Consider the following 23,617-nt stretch of genomic DNA (forward strand, 5'->3'; position numbering starts at 1 on the left):
TTCATGGGGGGCGGGGGGGGGGGAAGGACAGGAACATCGAGGAGTTCAAGACCAGTCTCATCAGTATGAGACCCTGCCTTAAAAACAAATCAAAGCTGACGAGAAAGTTCTATGGACCATCTCCTGAGAACTGTGCTGAGTTACATCACCTTTGCTTGCTCAGTCCCTTACAGTACTAAGCAGCCTCAACTCTTTCGGCCTTGTGGGTTTCACTCTTTTCTTTTTTGCTGCTCTCTTGAAAGGCACATGATTCAGCAGTTGTTCCGGAGTACTTGTGTTCCCTGAAGATTCTGGACGCTCACTGCCTGCTTGGAGTTAAATAAACTGGCACTGTAATGTAGACAGTGTTCTATATACATCATGGTAGTCAGTCATGGTCCCCAAATGTCCCGAGTCCTCCTAGAATAGCATTCTTCCTTGCAGCACCCTGCTTTACGTCATTATGTCATTGCATGTGTGTGCATTTCTCGTTTCTATAGCAATGTGCAATTCTCTTTACCCACCCATCTACCCCAATTGTTGATATGGTTTCACACAGTAGCCCAGGCTGTCACTATGTAAATCTCACTAGCCTACTTGGCTTCAAATGCCTCCCGCTTCAGCCTCCCTGAGTTTGGTGATTACAAATGTGGGACCCCCCCCCCCCGAGTACTAACTGTAAACTCTTTTTGACCTCCTTGACATATACTGCAAATTCACCAAAGAGCATGACCTAAGAAAGTCCCTCAAAAACTCTTCCTGTGCAGGGAGTAAAACACCTGCTAAAGAAAGCCTTTACTCTGATATGAGATGTGTCTGTCAAAAACAGAAACCAAAGGCTGGAATGCAGAACTCAAAGAGCTACAGCAGACATTTAAAAAACACATCTAGGAATATTGAGAGCCAAACCTTCCCATGATTTGGACAGCTGGCATGTTTGGATTGGCCACAGGAAATCATGGTTTCAAACCCAATAATGGTATTTTCTGTCTGCTAGAAGGCAGTCACTCATGTGTTTCACCTCAGCTGGCAGCAACTCTGCTGTTTGTTAAGCCTTTAGAGAGTCATTCAAAAGTTTGTGGGATGTGCCTGGCAGCTCACATCTGTGATCCTAGCACTTAGGAGGCTGAAGCTGAGGAGTTTGGGACCAGTCTGCTCCATCCTGAAGTATGTTAGCCTGTCTCAAAAAAGAAAATGACAATTACCCACTCTCTACTGACAGTTAAATGCACAGTCCCCATGTGTAATGAACTTCTACGAGCACACAGAGTTAAGGTGAAATAAAAACAACCAGGACGATTTATCAGAATATACCTCAGAGAATCCTGTTCCTTTTGTCACCTCCCTTAAAAAAGTCACATTTATGTGTATATGTGTGTGTGTGACACAGCAAAAGCGAGGAGGTCTGAGGACAGCTTGAGGGCGTTTCCTTCTACCATGAGGGGTCACAGGGAGTGAACTCAGTTGTCAGGCTTGATGGCAATCACCTTTTAGGGTTGAGCCATCTCACCGCCCTAGGCTTGTTCCTTATAAAATCAAACAGTTGCATATGTCCACAGACTTGGGCTGGGAATGGGAGCCAAGTTTGGGCTAGGTGAAGTGAGAAAGGGAAACTGACATTTAGCAGGAGGGTGCCCTTTATCCCAGGAGTCTCACTCAGGGAACACCTCCAACCAGACTCCAGGAGGCTCTTGCCAGACTCTCCCTCTGGGCTCATGTTCATTGCTTCCCTGGCTTCTGTTTTACAGGAAGAGGTATCCTTAAAATTTGCATTTACTAATTTAGTGTGTATGTGACAGAGGGAACAAGGGATAAGAAAACTCACTTGGAGGTCTGAGGACCAACTCTTCAGAGTGGGAGCAATCTCTCCACCATGTGGATTCAGGGTTTGAACTCAGGTTAACTCAGCCATCTCCCCAGCCTTTGTTTTTCCACACTGTATACTTTAAATGCTTGATTACAGTTAACTACATTTTATCTATTGGTCTTCTGAGCTTGCTCAGAAAGCCACTTAATGAAACCAATTAACATAGTCAGTACTTTCAAAACACAAAACATTGTAAGTAGCACAGGGTAGGTAGGTACTTGTGGAAATCATCCTGGTGGAGCAAGATGCCTTTGGGTTTGTGTGTCTATGAACTCAATGAGCAGCAGAATGGAGTAAAAGTATTGTGACTTTCAAAGACAACCAGGTCAAACTCCAGCTGGGTTATCTTTGGAAAGGGTCAGTTATACCTAATCTTTATTAAACCTAGATACATACGAATATACATATTCGTAGCCCAACGAACGCTGAGATAAAAATCCCTGTCTCTTAATTGCCATTATTCCTTTACCCTGCACCTATGACCTCTGAGGAAAAGGCTCGCTTTTCATTCTCAATTCTGTAACCCTCTCCACACGTTATTCCTCGTGTTTCCAAGCCATATTGTTAGCCTTTTGTGCACACTAGTGGGCCATTATTTTCTTCTACCAATTAAGTGAAACTCCGTTCTTCTGTTTTTGGCTAGGACTGAAAACAGTTGGATCTGTTAGTAAAACCACCACAGGACATCCAAGCGAGCGAACGTTCGCCCGCTGAAATGCACGCCCTGTGATTCAAGATGCAGCCCGGCAGCTACGTCCCAATGTGAACGATCTAACTAGGAAAAACAGCTGAATTGAATGTCTCTCGCTGCAGTGATATTCCTACGACCGATCGCTGCGATGAGCACACCCCTCCCCGGTCAATACTGTTACAGATACACCACGTTGAAATGTAGATGTCAAGGGGTTGCAAAGTGTACTTCCACACATGTCCAGTGGGGTTAGGATTGTCACGGTGTTTCAAGAGGCATTCCAAATCCTTTCAAACTACATCTTGTAGGTCTGAAGAGGTGAGTCCTGTTCTGCCTGAGGATGAATCCCGGTGTCTGAAACACAAGACCAAGCAAACCCGGCATGGTTGAAGACAGTGAGGTGACCTGGCTCCGCGGCGACTCTTCAACAGGCGAGGCGCAGAGTAGTCATCAGCGCTCCGCTCACGAAGCCACAGCGGCGCCCAGGGGGCGACAGAACCTAGGACTCTCAGAGGAGAACGCAGCCATGCAAAGGCGCGAATTTTGCGACCACAGGCCAGGCTCCGCCCCAGGGCGGTGCCTAGGCCGGAAGGGGGCGGGACCGCCGGGCCCGTCGCCTAGGCAACCACTTGTTCTGCCCGGGCTTTTCAGAAAGCCCTAAATCCGGGGTTGTGGGGGAAGGGCGGGATGGGGACGTGAAGGCTGCGCGACCCTGAGGGCTTGCACCAGGGTGTCCGCAGCGTCCTCAGTAAGGTGCGGAGACGGGCAGCCTGCGGCGCGGCTGGGGAAGGGCTGAGATCAGGGCGCTGCTCCCGCCAGCCCGTCCCCCGCAGACCTCCGAGCTCGACACAGCACCCCTCGGGGGCCCCTTTGTCTCCAGGCCATTCCAAACTCAGCTCCGAGAGGCGACACAAAGGGACGGCGGGGGCGCAGGGCGCAGGCGCGGGCAGCCGCCGAGAATGCTGGGAGTGGTGGTCCCTCCGCGCATCGGGAGGGCGCGGGTCCGCATCGGCCGCCAGGGCCGTGCGCATGCGCGCCCACTTCCGCCTCCCTCGGACCCGCCCGCTCGGTGCTCCTGGCGGAGGCCAGCGCTCTAGTACTAGGCGTGCGGGAGGCGTTGCCGGCCCCACCACACCTCCTGCCCGTCCAGATTGGCCGCAGAGGTAAGAACCGCAAGGGGATTGGCTGCTGCCGTTGCCAGTTCCGTCCGGGGCCTTATTTATGCCGTGCGGGGAGGCGGGGGAATGCAGTGAGACTGGAGGACGGTGGCCACCTTCTGTGTATCCCGGGCTTGAGAGCCACGGTCTGGAGGCTCGTCCGGCCCCGGAGTGTCATTAGTGGAGCAGGCCACCACCGCGCCGTTCCTGGCCGGCGTGCGGCTCCGCCCAGTAGGTCCGCCACCGAGTGCCAAACTCCTAGTAAAGTTTCGCGTGTCGGCCGTCCCCGCCCCGCCGGCCCTGCCGCCGTCCCCTCCGCGACCCCGGCCCCCAGCGATGGGATGGTGACAGGCCACGCCCTCGCGCGGGCTGGCCTCGCGGCCCGCCGCCCCCCGGCCCGGGACGGTGAGGGGCGTGAATGCGGTGGGGGCGGGGCCGCCTCCGGGAAGGGGGGTGGCGGAGCGCATGCGCGCTGCGCGCGGGGCTGAATGTTTCCCAAGTGTTTGAAACTGGTATTTGGGTTTTCCACGTTGGACAAGTGCGGCGAGGCGGGCAGCGGAGCGCGCCCTTCCCGCTGCCGGCCCCGCTCTCTCCGCTCTCCACGCTGGTGGCGGGTGGGCGGCGGTGGCCGGCCCCCTTTGGGTGTGTGCGCGCTCGTACGCACGGCCCCCCGCGCCGCCCGCCGCCCGGGAGGGGGCCTGCACGGCCGGCGGGGCGTGCGCCAGAGCCGCGGCCCGCGCCTGCAGGCGCCGGGGTCCCCGCGGCCCCGGAGGCGGCGCGGAGGGCGCCAGATGTAGCCGCCGGCCGGCCCGGCCGAAGTGGCGGGGGGGCGCGGGAGGGCGAGAGCTTTGCATTTTGCAGTGCTGTTTGAGGGGGGCGGGGGGTGGAGGAAGCGGAAAGCCGCCGAGTCGCCGGGGACCTCCGGGGTGAACCATGTTGAGTCCTGCCAACGGGGAGCAGATCCACCTGGTGAACTATGTGGAGGATTACCTGGACTCCATCGAGTCACTGCCTTTCGACCTGCAGAGAAACGTCTCGCTGATGCGGGAGATCGACGCCAAATACCAAGGTACGGCGGGTGATGGATGGGCGGGGGCGGCCGCGTCCATCCCTGGGTCCCGGAGACGAGGCTGGCGGGTCCTGCTGGAGCCGGAGCCCACGGTAGGGTCCTCTCAAGGCTAGGAACAAAAGGTCTGGAGCGCCTTTGATACGCTGAGGTCCTTGTATGCCAAGCTCCGGGACATGGAGGAGGAAGGAGCGCGAACGGCTGGCTGCAAGGCTGCGCGACCAAAGCGCTCTTTGTAGTGAAGTGATGAGGCGGTGCTGCGGGGGAGGGGGCGCGGGGCTCGGCCGCGTCCTCGGGGAGGGGGCGCGGGCGGGCGGTCGGCCGCGCGGGGTGGAGTGCTATACGGACGCCGCGGCCGCAGGGCGCGGGCGCCGGGCTGGAGAAGCAGACGGCTGCGGGCCGGGCTCCTGCGGACCGGAGTGCCGGTCCGGAGAGTCGCCGCCCCCCGCCCGGTCCTGAATCCAAGTGTTACATAAAGTACCGGGCAGTCCCGACTCGGGGTCGCGCGATCGCCAGGGCCCTGCCCGCCTGGGCCCTCCCTTGGCTCTGGACACGGTTGCGGGCCGACCGTGAGGGGCGCCGGCGTGGTGTGTCTTGGGGGGAGGAAGAGGGTGGAAGGGAGGATCGCAGCCGACCAGGTGCACGACTGTGCTGGGTTCTGTGGGTACGAGCTGGGCTGCGGCCCGAGAGCAGCGGGGCAGGTGAGGGACCTGCAGTCCTGGAGACCCGGGCTGCACTGAGTGGCAAGGAGGTGGAGCCTGCGTGCCCGCCGGGTACCGTCGGTTGTTGGGGAAACTTTGCTGCAAGGTCAGGGGGCTTTGTTTTGAAAGTGCATGGCCGCTCGGAGTTTACTCTTGTTTACAGAACTGCGCAGCAGGGAAACGGAAGAGTTGGGGGAGGTGGAGAGCCGCCGCTCAGGCCCACACACCGGGATCTGCCGGGGAAAGCGCCCCTGCGCGCTCTGTCTGAAATACAGCTTCGCAGCTCGGTTTATAGGGGAGTCATTAACATACTGCGGAACGTCCCGCCTCTGCGGCGCTGTGATTGGTCTTCCGGTCCCCCGTGGAATGTCCTTATCAGTGTGCTGCTGTGTCATTGGGGGGCGGGCAGCCTGGGGGGCGGGCCTTGCTCGGGGACGCGCTCCGATCTCTGTTTCCGCTGCTTGCTATTCTCTCTGTGGAAGAGGGCCGGGCGGAGGGAGGGGGTGAGTTGATTTGAATGTCTTCAGGTCGCCAGTCCTCTGGCCCTGGATTGGCCGTTTCCGCTGCCGGGGGGCGGGCCATCCTCGCGGTTCCCGCGGTTTGATTGGGTTGCCTCCCAGGTCTCCGCCCCCGTCGTTGTCGATTCACAGAGGCCCCGGGGCGGGGCGGAGCGTGCTCCGTGAGCTTCATAGGCTGGCGGGATCGCGGCCACTTTACGGCCGCGGGGCCATGGCGGCGCTGGCCCCCGGGAGGCCTAGGCGATGGCCTTCCCTGCGCTGGCGGCGTGCGGGCAGCTCTGGCCATTTCTGGCATTTCCGGGAGGCGTGAGTGAACGGGGAGAGCCTCCGTCGGGACTGCGGGTTGCTGTCTGGGCGCTGTCTACCTGGAGCCCTGCCGATCCGGGGCTGGTGTGTCGGACCGGCTGTAGAATAAGCCCTTGCTGAGAAACTGCCTTTGCAGATCGATCTTTTTGACGGGTCGTCAGAAAGAAGGGATTATGGATTGATGGGTAGTTGTAAATGGAATTTGTTGCCCGAGTTATTTTCAGATGTTATAAAAAATATAGCAGTCAGTTATATTGGAAGCAGTCAGTGCCTTATTAAAAAAACTCAAGTATCACCTTATTAGATTTTTAGTTACTGGACAGGCTAGATGGTACTGCAGTCTCATTTATTCACCACCTTTGTCCTTGCTGGTACCTTATGGTGATCCAGCCTCAGTTGGAACCTGAGCTGCGGTGTTGTCCTTGTTTGTTGTTTTCGGTGGTTTTATTGATTGAATACTCTGCTTAGGGTAACTAAGAATCTGCTATTGTGTGGGTACTACAGTAATGTCATGCTAAGTTTGTAATGGGGTTTTTCTCCACAAGCTTCACCTACAGCTGACAGAAGCTGTCATTTAAATTTAATTTAGCAATGGATAGAATTGATCTACAAAATACCAGTAATATCTTTGAGAATTGTCTGGCTGTCGTCGTGTAGCATATTACCCCATGCTGGGTTGAGATTGCCTCAAAACAAAACCCCTGATTAAATAACACAAACATTTGGTGACCTGGAACTCAGTACATTTGCTTGTCTTTACCTCTAGAATTAAAGATATGTGCCCCAAAATGCATCTTTTGTTTATCTTTGATAAGTCAGATCAGTTGACTTACCTGTTTAGAATCTCATCCTACTGTGGGGGCGGTCTCTTGTGTGGTTCTTCCTGGAATACCTCCAGACCCTGAGCATAGCCTTTACCTGTCAAGAAACAATTCAGTGTCAGCTCTATGTTGTGGTCTTGTAGGGTTTTTGTTTTTGTTTTGAGACAGGGTCTGCATATGTAGTCCTGGCTGTCCTGTTAAAACCACACTGGCCTGGCACCTCTGGCTGAGTTCCTAGATTTACTGTCAGGAGAGAAGATAGTAAGGTGGGGGGTGGTAATTTTCTAGATATTCCTCTGGCTTCCAGCATGTCCACCCAAGTGTCCTAGTTAAAGCGTTTCCAGTGGTTGCCTTAGAGATGGCAAAAGGGTCTCAAGAAAAATCTGATCCCACTTATGTTTGAGGGAAATACCTCTAGGAATTCTCTGTGTATGTAATTAGACTATTCTAATCACTTTATTTTTAAAATGTCCAACGATTTTATTTGTTCATTTCTGCGAAGCTAGCTACTTTATAGCCCCCCCCCCACACACACACAGCTCTTACAGATGCCCACCATCTCTGACTTTTTTTTTTTTTTTTTTTTTTTGAGACAGGGTTTCTCTGTATTTTGGAGGCTGTCCTAGAACTAGCTCTGTAGACCAGGCTGGCCTCAACTCACAGAGATCCATCTCCCTCTGCCTCCAGAGTGCTGGGGTTAAAGCATGCGCTACCAACGCCCTACTTGACTTTCTTGTTATTAACCTTAATCAGGCTGGTTTGATGTTCATGGAGAAGGGTCTCTACCAATGTGACACAGTGTCACCACACTTGGGTATAAGCACACATACACAGATGAGATGGGCTTGGCATTTGTGTAAGGCTTTGGCAGCTTTGTAGGTTCCATGTGTGCAACTAGTGGATGAGGGCAGTCTTCAAACTTCATTTAAAGCCCATTACACCTCAAGCAGAAATCCCTCCTGGCCGGTGGCAGTGGGTTACCACAAAGTCAAATCATGAAAATACCCAAGTCTCCAGAGACTCTTGTCTGCTGAGGGAAAGCTGTTTTTGAGACAGGGTCCAGATGAAAGCCCAAGGCCTCACACTTGTGTTTCTGCTGCAGTGTCCTGGGATTATGGACTATACTGAGCAGGGTTCCCTGATTTCTATTAGATAACTTGACAGTTTTTATTTCTTGGGAAATCGTCTAACTGAATTTGCCAGATAACATTTTATAAGCATGTAGACTTATTTTTAGCCTTCCTAAGAAGGCTTAATTTAATATTAGGTATTATTGAATATTTGGAGACAGAGGCAGGCAGATCTTTAGGTTCCAGGACAGCCAGAAGTACTAGAGAGACTGTTGTCTTTAAATTATTGTAAGCAGTAGATTGGAGTATTGTGAGTTGCAAAGTAAAATCTGTCCCTTTTGTTTTAAAGCAAGGCTGTCTTGTGACCAAAGCTCTCTTGTTTTCAGTACTACAGAGCATCATGCTGGAGCGGCCATAGAGGACAGATTATAATACAGTCTTTACACTGTAGGGCTCACCATCTACGTCTATAGGCCTTTTCTGTGGAACATCCAGACACTGATCTCAGATGCCCAGAGTTGAGGTAGAAAGTGCCTTTGATACCAGCTGGGGAGGTGGAGACAGGAGGATCGCTGGGTTCATTCCCTGCTCCACATTCAGTGAGACTTTCTCAGATAAGGTGGAGAGCAATACAAAGATATTTGAAATTGTGAGATTATACTTGATCAGGGAAGAAGTTCAGGCTGAAGCACTTGATGTAAACTTGAACTTTATTCATCACCTCTCAACTTTGTTAAGTGGGAACCATAGCTTAACATAGCAAGAATTTTACACAGGGAAACTTGGCCATTGCTGTCCTGCCACTTGTGGCTTTTTTTTTTTTTTTTTTTTTTTTTTTAAATTGTGAGCAAGAAATTGATAGCTTATTAGTTGGTGTTGGGTTTCTTTGCCAGTGTTCCTAGTGGTGTGTAATGCAGAATGTTTTTGTTTGTAGAGATCCTGAAAGAATTGGATGACTACTATGAGAAGTTCAAGCGTGAGACGGATGGCACCCAGAAGAGGCGGGTGCTGCATGGCATCCAGAGGGCCCTGATCCGAAGCCAGGAACTGGGCGATGAGAAGATCCAGATAGTAAGTCAGATGGTGGAGCTGGTGGAGAACCGCACCAGGCAGGTGGACAGTCATGTGGAGCTCTTCGATGCACACCAGGACATCAGTGACAGCACTGGTGGTGGCAAGGCCGGCCAGGACAAGTCCAAGAGTGAGACAATCACTCAGGCAGACAAGCCGAATAACAAGCGGTCCCGGAGGCAGCGAAACAATGAAAATCGAGAGAACGCATCTAATAATCACGACCATGATGACATCACCTCAGGAACGCCCAAGGAGAAGAAAGCAAAAACCTCAAAGAAGAAGAAACGCTCCAAGGCCAAAGCAGAGAGGGAAGCCTCTCCCGCAGACCTCCCCATCGACCCCAACGAACCCACATACTGTCTGTGCAATCAGGTCTCCTATGGAGAGATGATCGGCTGTGACAACGACGAGTGCCCCATCGAGTGGTTCCACTTTTCTTGTGTGGGACTCAACCATAAACCAAAGGGCAAGTGGTACTGCCCCAAATGTCGGGGGGAGAACGAGAAAACAATGGACAAAGCCCTGGAAAAGTCGAAGAAAGAAAGGGCTTACAACAGGTAGTTTGTGGACATTTATGAGTCAGAACAAAACCCGCCGGTATATTTATGATGTTGCTGCCTTTTCTGAAGTCTGAGGATGGTCAGATAGATGCGTATTTTTAGGGGATGTTAGGAATGGATCCCCTCCTTGGGATGGCGGAAACAGCCTGTGTCGTCATGGTGTACCTGTAACCAGACTGAGTCTACAGATCAGCATTTTAGAAACTACAAATATAGGTTTGGATTAAACATGTCAGCAAGTGTCAGACTGGTTTTTGGGGTTGGGGAGTGACTTGGAAGTAACCTAACAGATGTATAAAGAAGAGATTTAATTTGGCTGTTTTAACAAAAATGATATGGTTTACAAAAAAAAAAACAAAAAAACAAAAAAATTAGCCAGGTTGCTGAACTACAGCGAGTGTGCTTCTTGCTACCATAATGTAAATCCACTGACAAGTTGGTCAAAGGTTTAAAGTCTAAATATTATTTTTTAAAAAGGTAAATGGGTAAATTTTACATGACATATTTTATACATGGCCTATTCCCCAACTGGCCATTTTTAATGACTGGGTACATTTTTAATAGGTCAGACATAAGTGGTCCAGGCAGTGGGTCCAAGTCTTGCCTTTGCTACCCTAGGTCATAGTGTAGCCACCTTTAACTTATATGAAGTGTATAAATGTACATTTCCTAGCCACCTTGCCCCTGCTGTATTATAACCGGAAGTGCAGCCTGGTGCTGTTGTGAAGCCAAGGTATGCATCCTGCTGCGTGTGTGAGCTGTATAGATGTTGTGTCAAGAAATAAATGGAACTTGGCCAGTTTGTTTCTTTAGCATTTAATTTTAACATATAAGTCATTTTAAATTTTTTTGTCTTAAAAATTTATACACCAGCAGTTTAGACAAAGCCTTAAGCAAATTGTATATTATTGATCTCACGTAATAAGGAAATAGACATTATGTCCATGCCAGCAAATAAATGTCAAAAAGTATTTAGAGCAGAGGTTAGAGAGTGACTGTGTACTCGATCCAGCCCCACTGTCTGTTTTGTATGGCCTGTGAGCTAAGAATGGTCTCTGTGTTTCTCAGTGGTTTTAAAAATCACATTTCATGATACGTGAAAGTCCTATGAAATTCAGATTTGAGTGTCTGTAATAAAAACTCATTGGAACACAGCCATGCTTATTTCCTTATGTGCTGTCTGGCTGCTTGCGTAGGACCAAGACTGACTTCTTTGCAGAGATTGCCTGCTGACAGCCGACATCAACCACCCATCAGAGGCACGTGTCCTTAACTACCCACTTACTAGAGTCCAGACCTCCATCCCTACGTGCTGTGTGCTTTGCTTGAGCTCTGGGCCCAGCGGTCACTGTAGAGTCGATGTGCCTCCTGTTGTCGGTAGTGTCCATCAGGTTGCTGTGTGCTGACCACTGATGTGAGAATTTTTCTTACACTTTCCTGTCTTTCCATTGTAGAGGTACTGGTGAACACTGAGTCAAAGCCCATAATGCCTTAAACTTTGGCTCTTTGTACATTGGGGTTTGAGTATTTACTTTCTAGCAGAGTATTAGAACCTTTAAGAATAAATCTATCAGCTGGGCAGTGCTGGTGCACACCTTTAATCCCAGCACTCAGGTGACAGAGGCAGATGTGGATCTCCATGAGTTGGAGGCCAGCCTGGTCTACAGAGAGAGTTCCAGGACAACCAGAGCGAAAAACAAGAAATAATAAATCTGAACCAGAGTTTAATAAATGATGATGAGAATTAAAAATAGAAGGCACTTGCTCTTATAGAAAACTGGGTTCTAATTCTCAGTACCCACATGGCTTAGGGGAACCAATTCCTTCTGACTTCCACAGGACCAAACACATAGGTGGTAGCCTATGCCTCTGCAGGCAAACATAGAACACTTTAAAAAAAAAAAAAAAAAAAAATATTCGGGGCTGGAGAGATGGCTCAGAGGTTAAGAGCATTGACTGCTATTCCAGAGGTCCTGAGTTCAATTCCCAGCAACCACATGGTGGCTCACAACCATCTATAATAAGATCTGCTCCCGTCTTCTGACCTGTAGATTCAGATAGAGTACTGTATACATAATAAATAAATATTTAAAAAAAAACAGTAATGTTTGGATGTTCTGTCTAGAGTAAAAATACTTTAAAAAAAATATTCGATGGAGCAGCAGGCAGACATCTCTGAGTTTGAGGCTAGCCTGGTCTATATAACAAATTCTAGTCCAGCCAGGGCTACACAGTGAGACCTTGACTTGGGGGGTTGGGGTGGTGGTGGTAAAAATTCACAATTGTTTGGGGTTTCTCTTTTTTTAAATAAGCCAGTAATGAAAAGTTAAGATTGAAAGGGGCATGTTTTCTTTATGCTGTGTTGCAGTCAGGTAGGTGAGAGATAGCAGAGCACCTGGATGTGTGGCCCTCATCTGTCCTTCTGGGGTTCGCTCCTAACCCTGCTTAACCTCCTGCTCCACGTTCTTCACTTTCACAACACCTGCTTCATGTTGATGTGGTTTTGAGAAATAAGGGAGACTGCTCCAGTAAGAGTGTGCTAATGTAGTGAGGCATGCTGAGTGGCCCATGGTACCACTTCAGACAACTTGTACTGTGTTTGACTGGCTTGAATCACTGCTTAGTCCCAGTGGGCAGTAAGAAAGTCACAGGCGAGCACCTTGATGTGTCAGCATCTAGGGTTGCCAGCATAAGATGGAGGAATATGTTCTGCTACCCAGGCAGGACACATCTCTTGGGACGGCTACTTCTAGGTATTCTGTACTCACTGTGGACACAGTTCAGATAGGTCCAAGATAGTCTCCATACGATGCAGTGCCTTTGTTGGTATTGTGGTTATGTTGTTTTTCCATGTGTATGGATATTTTTCGTGCGTGGCTGTCTGCACCACTTTGTGCCTGGTGCCAGCAGAGGCCAAAGGACTGCTAGGAAGGGATGGTGCCTAGTTACAGGGCCCTCCCCACAGGGACGTTGGCTCCTTCCCAGTGTGAGTAGAACTGTGCCTGTTCTGATGCTGAGACTGGTCGCTGGCATGCAGTTTGTATGTTGAAGAAAGTAGATGCTGAGTTGAAGTCGAGTTTCATAGCTGATAATCCTGAAGTGTTGGGTAGTTTGTGGCCATCCCCAGCCTTCTATTAGGCAGAGTGATGTTGAGTCTCCAATTTGAAGTTCTTTGATGTAGTCAGCCCAATGGATGAGCTCACTGAGTTTGTATTCCTGTCTTAACTTACTGTCCATTCATCTTTAGTCTTAGGATCCCCATGGCCAAGTAGCTTGAGAGTTGATGAGGTCTGGGTTTTTCCATCTGGAAACCTGATCTGGGCCTGATTTCCTGAGGCACGGGGCATGCTCAATCTAAACCTCTTGAATTTGTTGAAGGGACTCAGGAAGGCGACAGATAGCTACACAGTGGGAGGAGTAAAGAAGTAGTCTGTTGTGCCTGGAAAAATAGCCTCTAGGGGTTTGTAGAATATATTCAGTTTTTAACTCATTAACAATAGGGTGCTAAACCCACATCCTGCTGGGATTACAGGATGTATGGCAGTGAGTCCAGTTTTTCCTTTTTAATGCCTCATGTTTGGTATTACATGATTTTGTTCAGAAAAATAGGGATAGCATCTTACCCCACTTAAAATATTGGGTAAAAGAAGTTACCATAAGAAGTAACAGGTGAGTAGCATTTTATTAAAATCCTTGTGGTCAGATGTGCTACACACTTTTAATCTCAGCACTCAGTAGGCAGAGGCAGGCAGATCTCTGAGGTCTAGGCTAGTTTGGTCTACTCAGTGAGTTAGTTATAGGCCAGACAGGGCTACAGAGAGACCCTGACACAGGTAGGGGTAGGGAGGAATCCTGTGGGCTAATGGCTCAGAAGATTTAGGCACTTGCCTCCAAGCCCAGCAACCTGGCTCGCTCGCTCACTCCTGAAGATCTACGTGGTGGAAGGAGAGATTGGTGGGCTTTTGAGTTTGTTTTTGTTTTTTTGTTTTGTTTTGTTTTGTTTTTGAGGCAGGGTTTCTTTCCATAGCCCTGGCTTGTTCTGGATCGAAACAGAGATCCACCTGCATCTGCTGGAATCAAAGGCATGCACCACCACTGTCCTGCTGGGGTTCAACTTTTGTGTTTTTGTTTGTTTTTGGTTTTGGTTTTTTGAGGCAGGGTTTTTCTGTGTAGCTTTGGAGCCTGTCCTGGAACTCCCTCTGTAGACCAGGCTGGCTGTGAACTCAATTTTTGAGATGGACCTGGAACTCTCTGTAGCTGGGGCTGGCCTCAAAAGCCTGATCAGTTTTTCTACACTTCTCTAGTGCTGTGATTACAGGGTGCGATACCACACCAGCTTCTAGTGAGAGTGGGTTTCAGTCTTGAGTGAGAGACTGATTCATGCAAGGCCACACCTGACTGGTTGGGGGTCTGGGTTTATTCTGTAGCATCTACTGCCTTGCTCCAGGTGGTATGGAGGTCAGCTTTGGTGCTGCTTTTGGGTTAATTGCTCTGGCTAGGAGTTGTGACCAGTCCTATAAAGTAGTTGCTGTTAGGCGTTCTCACTAAACTGAGGAAATGGAAGAAACTTGGGGACACATAGAACTTAAGGTTTTCTTGAGTGCTTTGTAGTGTGGCTCTGGAAGCAGTTACCTGGCAGGTGTTTGTCCCTCACTCATTCCATCCCAACAACCACACACAGAAAGGAAAGGGATGTATACTCACACAGCACCTCTGATAGATGTTGGCTGAGATTCCTTAGGGCAGATACCTGGAGTGGTCTAGCTGGGTTGGAAAATGGCTCTATTTCTAGTGTGTTGAGAAACTGACTTTCATAATGGCCACACTGAACTATTCTCCCACCAACAGAGTATAAGGGCTCTTCACCCAGCCCCTCCACTCATCAGCATCTGGGGAGTTTATTTCTTGATAGCTGAATTGGCTGGGGTGAGTTGGAATATAAAGTCATGAACCACTTCTGCTTGTGCCGTAACTGGGTTCAGCTCCCTTCTCCATTTATCGATTGGATTGTTGGGGGCTTCACTTGTGCTTAATTTATTAAATTCTTTAATATATATATTGGATATTAATGCTTTGTAAAATGAATACCTGTCTTAGGATTTCGATTGCTGTGGAAAGAGCTTATTGGAGCTTACAGTTTAAAATGCGAGCCCCTGGCCATCACGGTGGGAAGTGTGGCAGCAGACGAGCAAACGGCACAGTTTTGGAGTGATAGCTGGGGACTTACAACTTGATCCACAAAGACCAGGCAGAAAGAAAGACACTGAGATTGGGGATGGTTTTTTGTTTGTTTGTTTGCTTGCTTGCTTGCTTTTGTTTTGTTTTTTCAGACAATTTGTTTGTGTAACTGTGGTCCTGGAACTCACTCTGTAGACCAAGCTGGGGGCCAGTTTTTAAAAAACAAACACCTTAAAGCCCACTCCCAGGGATGCTGCTCCTCCAATTAAGGCCACACCTAATCCTTCACAAACAGTTCCACCAACTGAGGACCTAGCATCAAGATATATGAGCCAATGGGAGTTATTCTCATTCAAACATAATAGTCAGCCCAGACTACCAGACTATAGGGTGAGAGAGTTTCTGAAACACAAGCATTTTTGTGTATTCAGGTGGATCTGAACGATTTCCAGGGTGTCCAGCCTGCTGTATTTCAGGGAAATCTTATCAGCACCTCCCACCATTAGACCCTGTCTTCCAGGGATTATGGCTGACTTATTTATTTTATTTCCTAGGACCTGTGTGTACAGGAAATACAATTTGAATGAATGCCAAAAACAGTCATTTAAGTTCAAGTCATTATTTTGAAATTCTAAAAGCCATCAAGGCAATTTCCTTTTTCGAACTCTGATTCTGTAACTCAACACCTCCCTGTGGCTTGTGGAACTCTCGGGAAGTTGGTTATTCACATGAGCTATCTGTTAATGGAATTAACTGGGAAGTAGCCCAGTTGTACCTTAATTTAAACCACATGAAGCCACTACACTAGGAGAACAGAAACATTTATGGCATGGGTAAATTGTCCAATTATACAAGTCAGATTGGAAAGTTTTAGAAAAATGATGGCAACATGAACTTTGCCTCTTGTCAAAGATGTTCCCACATTGTCCTCGGCTGACACTGGCCGAGACCTCAGATTGGCTCATGGGCCCCTCATAATTCGGCTTCATTCTTTATGACCAGCATAATGGAGAGTGCCACACACACACCCACCACCTCCAAGCTCTCGGGACTCTGATGCTGTCTTAAAACTCAGGAAAAGACTAAGCAGCCGCGGAAATTCATTGTTTTGAGTGCAGCAGGGGCACAGGAGCTGCCTAGCCCAGGTGTGCTCAGTGTTCAAACCTCTCCTTTGACCATTTTCCAGCCTTGCAGGAGACCAATGGGATAGGACAGTTAATTACACTGTGTGCCTGGCTCAGAGTCTCACCCTGTGCAAAGGGTGCCAGTAGGACAACCTGTGCTGCTGGGTAGAGGCTGGGTCTAAGGGCAGCTCCACGTGCGCCATGGGCACTGGGAGAGTGGCTTCAAGTCTCCAACTTACTCTCAGATGACTCAAGAAGTGTTGATAGATAAATAAATACAAAGAGCAGATGCTGACAAGCATAGTATGCAACAGCTCAGGACCAAGAAAAAGATGTCCCTGTTTTGTTGTTGCAGCCTGGTTGTTGTGTTTTGGTTTTGAGGTAGTGTTTCATATAGCCCGTGGTGCTAGCCAAGGATGACCTTGAGCTCTGGATCCTTCTGCCTCCACCTCCAAATGCCAGGATTACAAACATGCAGCCACTCCACCTGCCAGAGCAAATCTGGCAGATTATGTCTTGTTTTGTTTTCTGGAGACAGGGTCTTTCATTGTAGCTCTGGCTAGTCTGGAATTTACTGTGTAGCCCAGGCTGGCCTCTATGTTGTCTATGCCTCCTGGTTGCTGGGATTCTAGTCATGAGCCACCACATTTGGCTATAATAGGACTCATTTATTTATTTATTTATTTATTTATTTATTTATTTATTTATTTTACATGTCGATCCCAGTTCCCTCTCCCTCCCTTCTTCCCTCTCTCTTACTCTCTCTGCCCCCTCACATGCACCCTGATCACCCTCCCCTCCCATCCCCCACCCCAATTCCACAAGTAGGGCAATGCTATCCAGGTGGGGTGATGTAAATCTATCAAGTCATTTGAAGTAGGGACTAGGACTTCTCTCCTGTCTCTAGGTTAAGGCAGTTATCCCTCCATGGGGGATGTGTTAGCAAGGTCTTTTTGTGCACCAGGAATCCATCCTAGTTCCAATGTCTGAGGTCCCTTACACTGCTCAGTCCTGGCTGAGACCCATGTTCAGGGGGACCTGAGTCAGTTCCATGCTGGATTCTCAGTATCAGTCTGGGGGCCCATTAGCTCCTCCTTGTTCAGGTCAGCTGTCTCTATGTGTTTCTGCAACCTGGTCTTGTCCTCTCCCTTTGCATCTGGATTCTAGTTCAACTCAGTGTTTATGTATAGGTGTTTGCTCCTGTTTCCAAAAGGCATTAGATGAGGGCTCCATGGATAAGTTAGTTGTTGATCTCACTATCCGGGAAGGGCATTTATGGTAGCCTTTCCATGGAAGCTCTAATTGTTAGTTGACGACAGTCTTGTAGTTCCCTTGACCTTTCATTGTGTTCAATTTTATCTTCAAACCAATATTGGCTCCCTCTTTTATGTGTTCTCTCTCTCTCTCTCTCTCTCCTGTCTTCTATTCCTAACTGGGCTCAATCTTCCTGGTCGCACGTGTTTTCCTTTCCTCCCCCTCGTTTTCTCCTACTTCTCTCTCTGTTCGCTGCCCCCCCCACTTCCCCTGTGCTCTGGGGGACTTGTCCCTTCCTGGTTCTGTGAGGGACTTTATATGAATCTCTTAGAATACACCTTGTATCCTAGTTCCTCTAGTGGTATGAAATATTGGCTGGTGATCCTTTGATCTAGGTCTAAAATCCATATATGAGTGAGTACATACTATGTTCCTCTTTTTGTGACTGGGTTACCTCATTTAGGATGGTTTTTTCAAGTGCCATCCACTTGCCTATGAATTTCAAGATTCCATTATTTTTTTCTGCAGAGTAGTATTCCCTTGTGTCACATCTTCTTTATCTATTCTTCAGTTGAGGGGCATCTAGGTTGCTTCCAGGTTCTTGCTATTACAAATAATGCTGCTATGAACATAGTTGAACAGATGTCTTTGTTGCATGGATGTGGATCATTTGGATATATGCCTAAGAGGGGATTGCCGGGTCCTGTGGTAAACTAATTCCCATTTTCCTGAGGAACCGCCATACTGATCTCCAAAATGGCTGTATGAGTTTGCACTCCCACCAGCAGTGGAGGAGTGTTCCCATTTCTCCACATCCTCTCCAGCATAAGTTGTCATTGGTGTTTCTGATTTTAGCCATTCTGGCAGGGGTAAGATGGTATCTCAAAGTTGTTTTGATTTGCATTTCCCTGATAGCTAAGGATGTTGAGCACTTTTTTAAGTGTCTTTCATCCTTTTTGATTTCCTCTATTGAGAATTCTTTCTTTAGTTCTGTACCCCATTTTTTTAATAGGGTTATTTGGTGTTTTGTTGACTAGTTTCTTGAGTTCTTTATATATTTTGGAGATCAGCCCTTTGTCAGATGTAGGATTGGTGAAAATCTTTTCCCAGTCTGTGGGCTGCCGTTTGGTCTTGTCCACTGTGTCCTTTGCCTTACAGAAGCTTCTAAGTTTGAAGAGGTCCCATTTATTAATTGTTGATCTCTGTCTGTGTTCCTGGAGTTATGTTCAGGAAGCGGTCTCCTATACCAAATTGTTCAAGGGTACCTCCTACTTTCTCTTCTAAGAGATTCAGTGTGGCTGGACTGATGTTGAGGTCTTTGATCCATTTGGACGTGAGTTTTGTGCATGGCGACAGACATGGGTCTATCTGCAGTCTTCTACACACCCTCATCCATTTGTGCCAGCACCATTTGTTGAAGATGCTTTCCTCGCCCCATTGTATTCTTTTAGCTGTTTTGTTGAAAATCAGGTGTTCATAGGTGTGTGGGTTTATATCAGGATTTTCAATTTGATTTCATTAGTCTACCTGTCTGTTTTTGTGCCAATACCAGGCTGTTTTCGGAACTATAGCTCTGTGGTAGAGCTTAACGTCAGGGATGGTGATGCCTCCTGAAATTCTTTTATTGTACAGGGTTGTTTTGGCTATCCTGGGTCTTTTGTTTTTCCATATAAAGTTGATTATTATTCTTTCAAAGTCAGTAAAGAATTGTGGTGGGTTTTTAAATGGGGATTGCATTGAATCTGTAGATTGCTTTTGGCAAGATTGCCATTTTTACTATATTTATCTTACCTATCCAAGAGCATGGGAGATCTTTCCATTTTCTGGTATCTTCTTTAATTTCTTTCTTTAGAGTCACAAAGTTCTTATTATATAGGTCTTTTACTTGTTTGGTAAGTGTTACTCCAAGATACTTTATGTTGTTTGTAGCTATTGTAAAGGGTGATGTTTCTCTGATTTCTTTCTCAGCCTCTTTGTTGTCTGAATAAAGTAGGGCTACTGATTTTTTTGAGTTTATCTTGTATCCTGCTAGTTTGCTGAAGGTGTTTATCAACTGTAGGAATTCCCTGGTAGAGTTTATTGGGTCGCTTATGTAAACTATCATATCATCTGCAAATAGAGACAGTTTGACTTCTTCCTTTCCAATGTGGATCCTCTTGGTCTCCTTTTGTTGTCTTATAGTTTTAGCTAGAACTTCAAGTACAATATTGAAGAGATATGGGGAGGGAGGGCAGCCTTGTCTTAAGCTTCTCTCCATTCAGTTTGATGTTGGCTGTTGGTTTGCTGTATATTGCTCTTATTATGTTTAGGTATGTTCCTGTTATCCCTGATATCTCCAACACCTGTATCATGAAAGGGTATTGAATTTTGTCAAAGGCTTTTTCAGCATCTAGGGAGATGATCATTTGGTTTTTCTTTTTCAGTTTGTTTATATGGTGGATCACGTTGATAGATTTTTGTATGTTAGACCATCCCTGTAATCCAGGGATGAAGCCTACTAGGTCATGGTGGATGATTTCTCTGATGTATTCTTGGATTCAGTTTGCCAGTATTTTATTGAGTATTTTTGCATCGATGTTCATCAGGGATATTGGTCTGTAGTTTTCTTTCTTAGTTGTGTCTTTGTGAGGCTTGAGTACCAAGGTTATTGTGGCCTTGTAGAAAGAAAACTCTTTCTTTCTACAAGAAAGCAATGCCTTTCTACAGAAGGCAATGAACCTTCTGTTTCTATTGTGTGGAACAATTTGAGGAGTATTGGTATTAGTTTTTCCTTGAATTTCTGGTAGAATTCTGCACTGAAGCCATCTGGCCCTGGGCTTTTTTTGGTTGGAAGGCTTTCGATGACTGCTTCTTTTTCATTGCGGGTTATAGGTCTATTTAAGTTGTTTGTCTGTTCTTGACTTAATTTTGCTAAGTGATAGTTATCCAGAAATTTGTCCATCTCCTTTGAATTTTCAATTTTTGTGGAATACAGGTTTTCAAAGTATGACCTAAAAATTGTCTGGATTTCCTCTGTGTCCGTTGTTCCCCTTTTCGTTTCTGATTTTGTTAATTTGTATGTTCTCTCCCTGCTTTTTCATTAATTTGGATAAAGGTTTGTCTATCTTGTTGATTTCTCAAAAAAACAAACTCTTTGTTGCATTGATTTTTTTTTTTTTTTTTTTTTTTTTGTATTGTTTTCCTGGTTTCTATTTTGTTGATTTCAGCCCTCAAATTGATTATTTCCTGGCATGTGCCCCTCCGGGGTGAGTTTGCTTCTTTTTGTTCTAAGGCTTTCAGTTGTGCTGTTAATTCTCTAATGTGACTATCCTCTGTTTTCTTCATATGGGCACTTAGTGCAACAAACTTCCCTCGTAGCACTGCTTTCAAGGTGTCCCATAAGTTCAGGCATGTTTTGTCCTCATTCTTGTTAAATTTTAGAAAGTCCTTAATTTCTTTCTTTATTTCTTCTTTGACCTAGGTGTGGTGCAATTGCACATTGTTCAGTTTCCATTAGTTTGTAGGGTCTCTGTGATTTGTCTTGTTGTTGATTTCCAATTTTAAAGCATGGTGGTCTGTTAAGATACAGGGGACTATTCCAATTCTCTTGTATCTGTTGAGGTTTGTTATGCCACCTAGTATGTGGTCGATTTTAGAGAAGGTTCCATGTGGAGCAGAGAAGAAGGTATATTCTTTTGTCTTTGGATGGAATGTTCTATAGATGTCTGTTAACCCCAGTTGAGACATAACTTCTGTTAGTTCTTTTCTTTTTTGAGTTTCTGATTGGTGGTCCTGTCTAGTGTTGAGAGTGGTGTGTTGAAATCTCCCACTATAAGTGTGTGAGGTTTGAGTTTTAATGGCGTTTCTTTTATGAATGTGGGGCATAGATTCAGAATTGAGACTTTGTGTTGATAGATTTCTCCTGCGATGAATACGAAATGACCATCTTCATCTCTTTTGATTAATTTTGGTTTGAAGTCTAACTTGTTAGATATTAGGATAGCCACACCTGCTTGCTTCTTGGGTCCATTTGATTGGAAGGTCTTTTCCCAACCCTTTACCCTGAGGTAATGTCTATCTTTAAAGCTTACATGTGTTTCTTGTATGCAGCAGAAGGATGGATTCTGTCTTTGTATCCATTCTGTTAGCCTCTGTCTTTTCATAGGTGAGTTAAGACCATTAATGTTGAGGGTGAGTAAGGACCATTGATTGTTGGTGCTTGTTTGTTTTAGATTTGTTGTTGGCAGTGGTATTGTGAATATATTTGTCCTGCTTTACCCTTGGTTTCTGGTGTAGTGAGATTATCTGTTGCTTACATCTTTGTGGGCGTAGTTACCTTCCTTGGGTTGGAGTTTTCCTTCCAAAACTTTCTGTAGGGCTGGATTTGCAGATATGTATTGGGAAAATCTAGCTTTGTCATTAAATATCTTGTTTTCTCCATCTATAGTGATTGAGAGTTTTGCTGGGTGTAGTAGCCTGGGCTGGCATCCATGGACTTTTAGTACTTGTAGAACATCTATCTAGGACCTTCTGGCCTTGAGGGTTTCCATGGAGAAGTCAGGTGTAATTTTGATAGGTCTGCCTTTATATGTTACCTGTCCTTTTTCTTTCACTGCTCTTAATATATTCTTTCTTTGTTCTGTATGCTAGGTGTTTTGATTATTATATGTTGAGGGGTCTTTTTTCTTTAGTCCAGCCTATTTGGGGTTCGGTATGCTTCTTGTACTCTCATGGGCATGTCCTTCTTCAGATTAGGAAAGTTTTCCTAGATGATTTTGTTGAATATGTTTTCTGCACCTTTGAGCTGGGCTTCCTCACCTTCCTCTATGCCTATTATTCTTAGGTTTGGCCTTTTCACAGTGTCCCACATTTCTTGGATGTTTTGTGTTAAGGATTTGTTGGATTTACAATTTTCTTTGGTCGATGAATCTATTTCCTCTGTTTATCTTCTGCACCTGAGATTCTCTCTTCCATCTCTTGAATTCTGTTGGTTATGCTTTGTCTGTAGTTCCTGATTTTTTGCCCAGTTTTTCTATTTCCAGCATTCCTTCTGTTTTTGTTGTCTTTATTTTCTCTATTTCAGCTTTCAAGTCTTGAACCGTTTCCCTCACCTGCTTAATTGTTTTTTCTTGGCTTTCTGTACTTTCTTTACTTTCCTTAAGAAATTTGTTCATTTCTTCCACCTTTTCATTTGTTTTTTCTTCCATTTCTTTAAGGGATTTTCTTACATCTTCTTTGAGGGCCTTTATCATTTTTATGATGGTAATTTTTAAGTCGTTCCCTTCTGCTTCCTCTGCTATGTTGTTGTGTTCCCTTCTAGTTGGTGTAGAGTGCCTAGATTCTGGTGGTGTCATGCTTGTCTTTCTGTTGTTTGGTGTTTTCTTGTATTGCCGTCTTCCCATAGCTTCTTCCAGTAGGTGTTGGTGGGGTCTCTCCCTCTCTCTATGGTACTTCCCCTGTGGGCTTAGATGGGTCAGAAGTTCAATGTTTGTAGCTCTGGGTGGTCCAAGCTCTCTAGGAGGTCTCTCCACAGGCAGGGGCCTGGCGATGGGTGTCAAAGATCTCCAAGGCTGGGACTCAGGATGTTCCTTGTGCCTGGCACTCTCCAGCTGAGGCCTCTTTAGCAGAGTCCCTGTGATGGGGTCAAGGATCCTGCTGGCAAGAACTCAGAGTGATCCTGCAGAGATAGGCGGATCTCTGGGAGGGGCCTGGTGGTGGGGGTCAGAGATCAGGCAGGTGGAAATTACAGGTGGTCCTGTATGGAAAGTCAAGCCCTCGGTGGGTGTGGGTGGGGGTGTATCAGAGCTCTAAGAGCACTCTCGATGGGGACAGGACACAGGGGCAGGGGGATCAGGGGCCAACCCAGGGAATTCCCCAGGAAGGGTGTAGGGGAGAGTCCACCGTAATTGGTCCCAGACTCACCTCTAGCCAAGGCCTGGTGATAGAGGACAAAGGCTCTATAATAGGACTCTTAAGCCTACTTTCTCCATATATGAGAACTTATGGGAAAAAAGGAGAATGTGTCTTAATAGTGAAACTAAGAGAGTGAATGTTGTACACACACCATAGCCACAAGCAAAAGACACCTTTTCTGGTGTCTGCTAAAGTGCCAGGATTTTTTGTTTTGTTTTGTTTTTTGTCATTGTTTTTTGTTTTTCAAGACAGGGTTTCTCTGTATATCCCTGGCTGTCCTGGAAATCACTCTATAAACCAGGCTGGCCTTGAACCCAGAGATCTGACTGCCTCTGCCTCCCAAGTGCTGGGGTTAAAGG

At 46.9% G+C, this 23,617-nt stretch overlaps 1 protein-coding gene across 2 annotated transcripts; it reads left to right on the forward strand.

Moving 5' to 3' along the window:
• Positions 1-3,563: 3,563 nt before the first annotated feature.
• Positions 3,564-10,964, forward strand: Ing1 (inhibitor of growth family member 1). 2 transcript variants are annotated; one of them, XM_051181988.1, is made up of 2 exons: positions 3,564-3,700; positions 9,111-10,964. In XM_051181988.1, the coding sequence occupies exon 2, from the start codon at positions 9,257-9,259 to the stop codon at positions 9,809-9,811; it is 555 nt and encodes a 184-aa protein (XP_051037945.1). In that variant the 5' UTR covers positions 3,564-3,700; positions 9,111-9,256; the 3' UTR covers positions 9,812-10,964. The 2 variants fall into 2 exon arrangements, with proteins under 2 accessions (XP_051037945.1, XP_051037944.1); XM_051181987.1 differs by lacking the exon at positions 3,564-3,700 and adding an exon at positions 4,617-4,763.
• The last annotated feature ends 12,653 nt before the right edge of the window (positions 10,965-23,617 follow it).

Source organism: Phodopus roborovskii, unplaced genomic scaffold (assembly GCF_943737965.1).
Source record: "Phodopus roborovskii unplaced genomic scaffold, PHOROB, whole genome shotgun sequence".
NCBI lineage: Eukaryota > Metazoa > Chordata > Mammalia > Rodentia > Cricetidae > Phodopus > Phodopus roborovskii.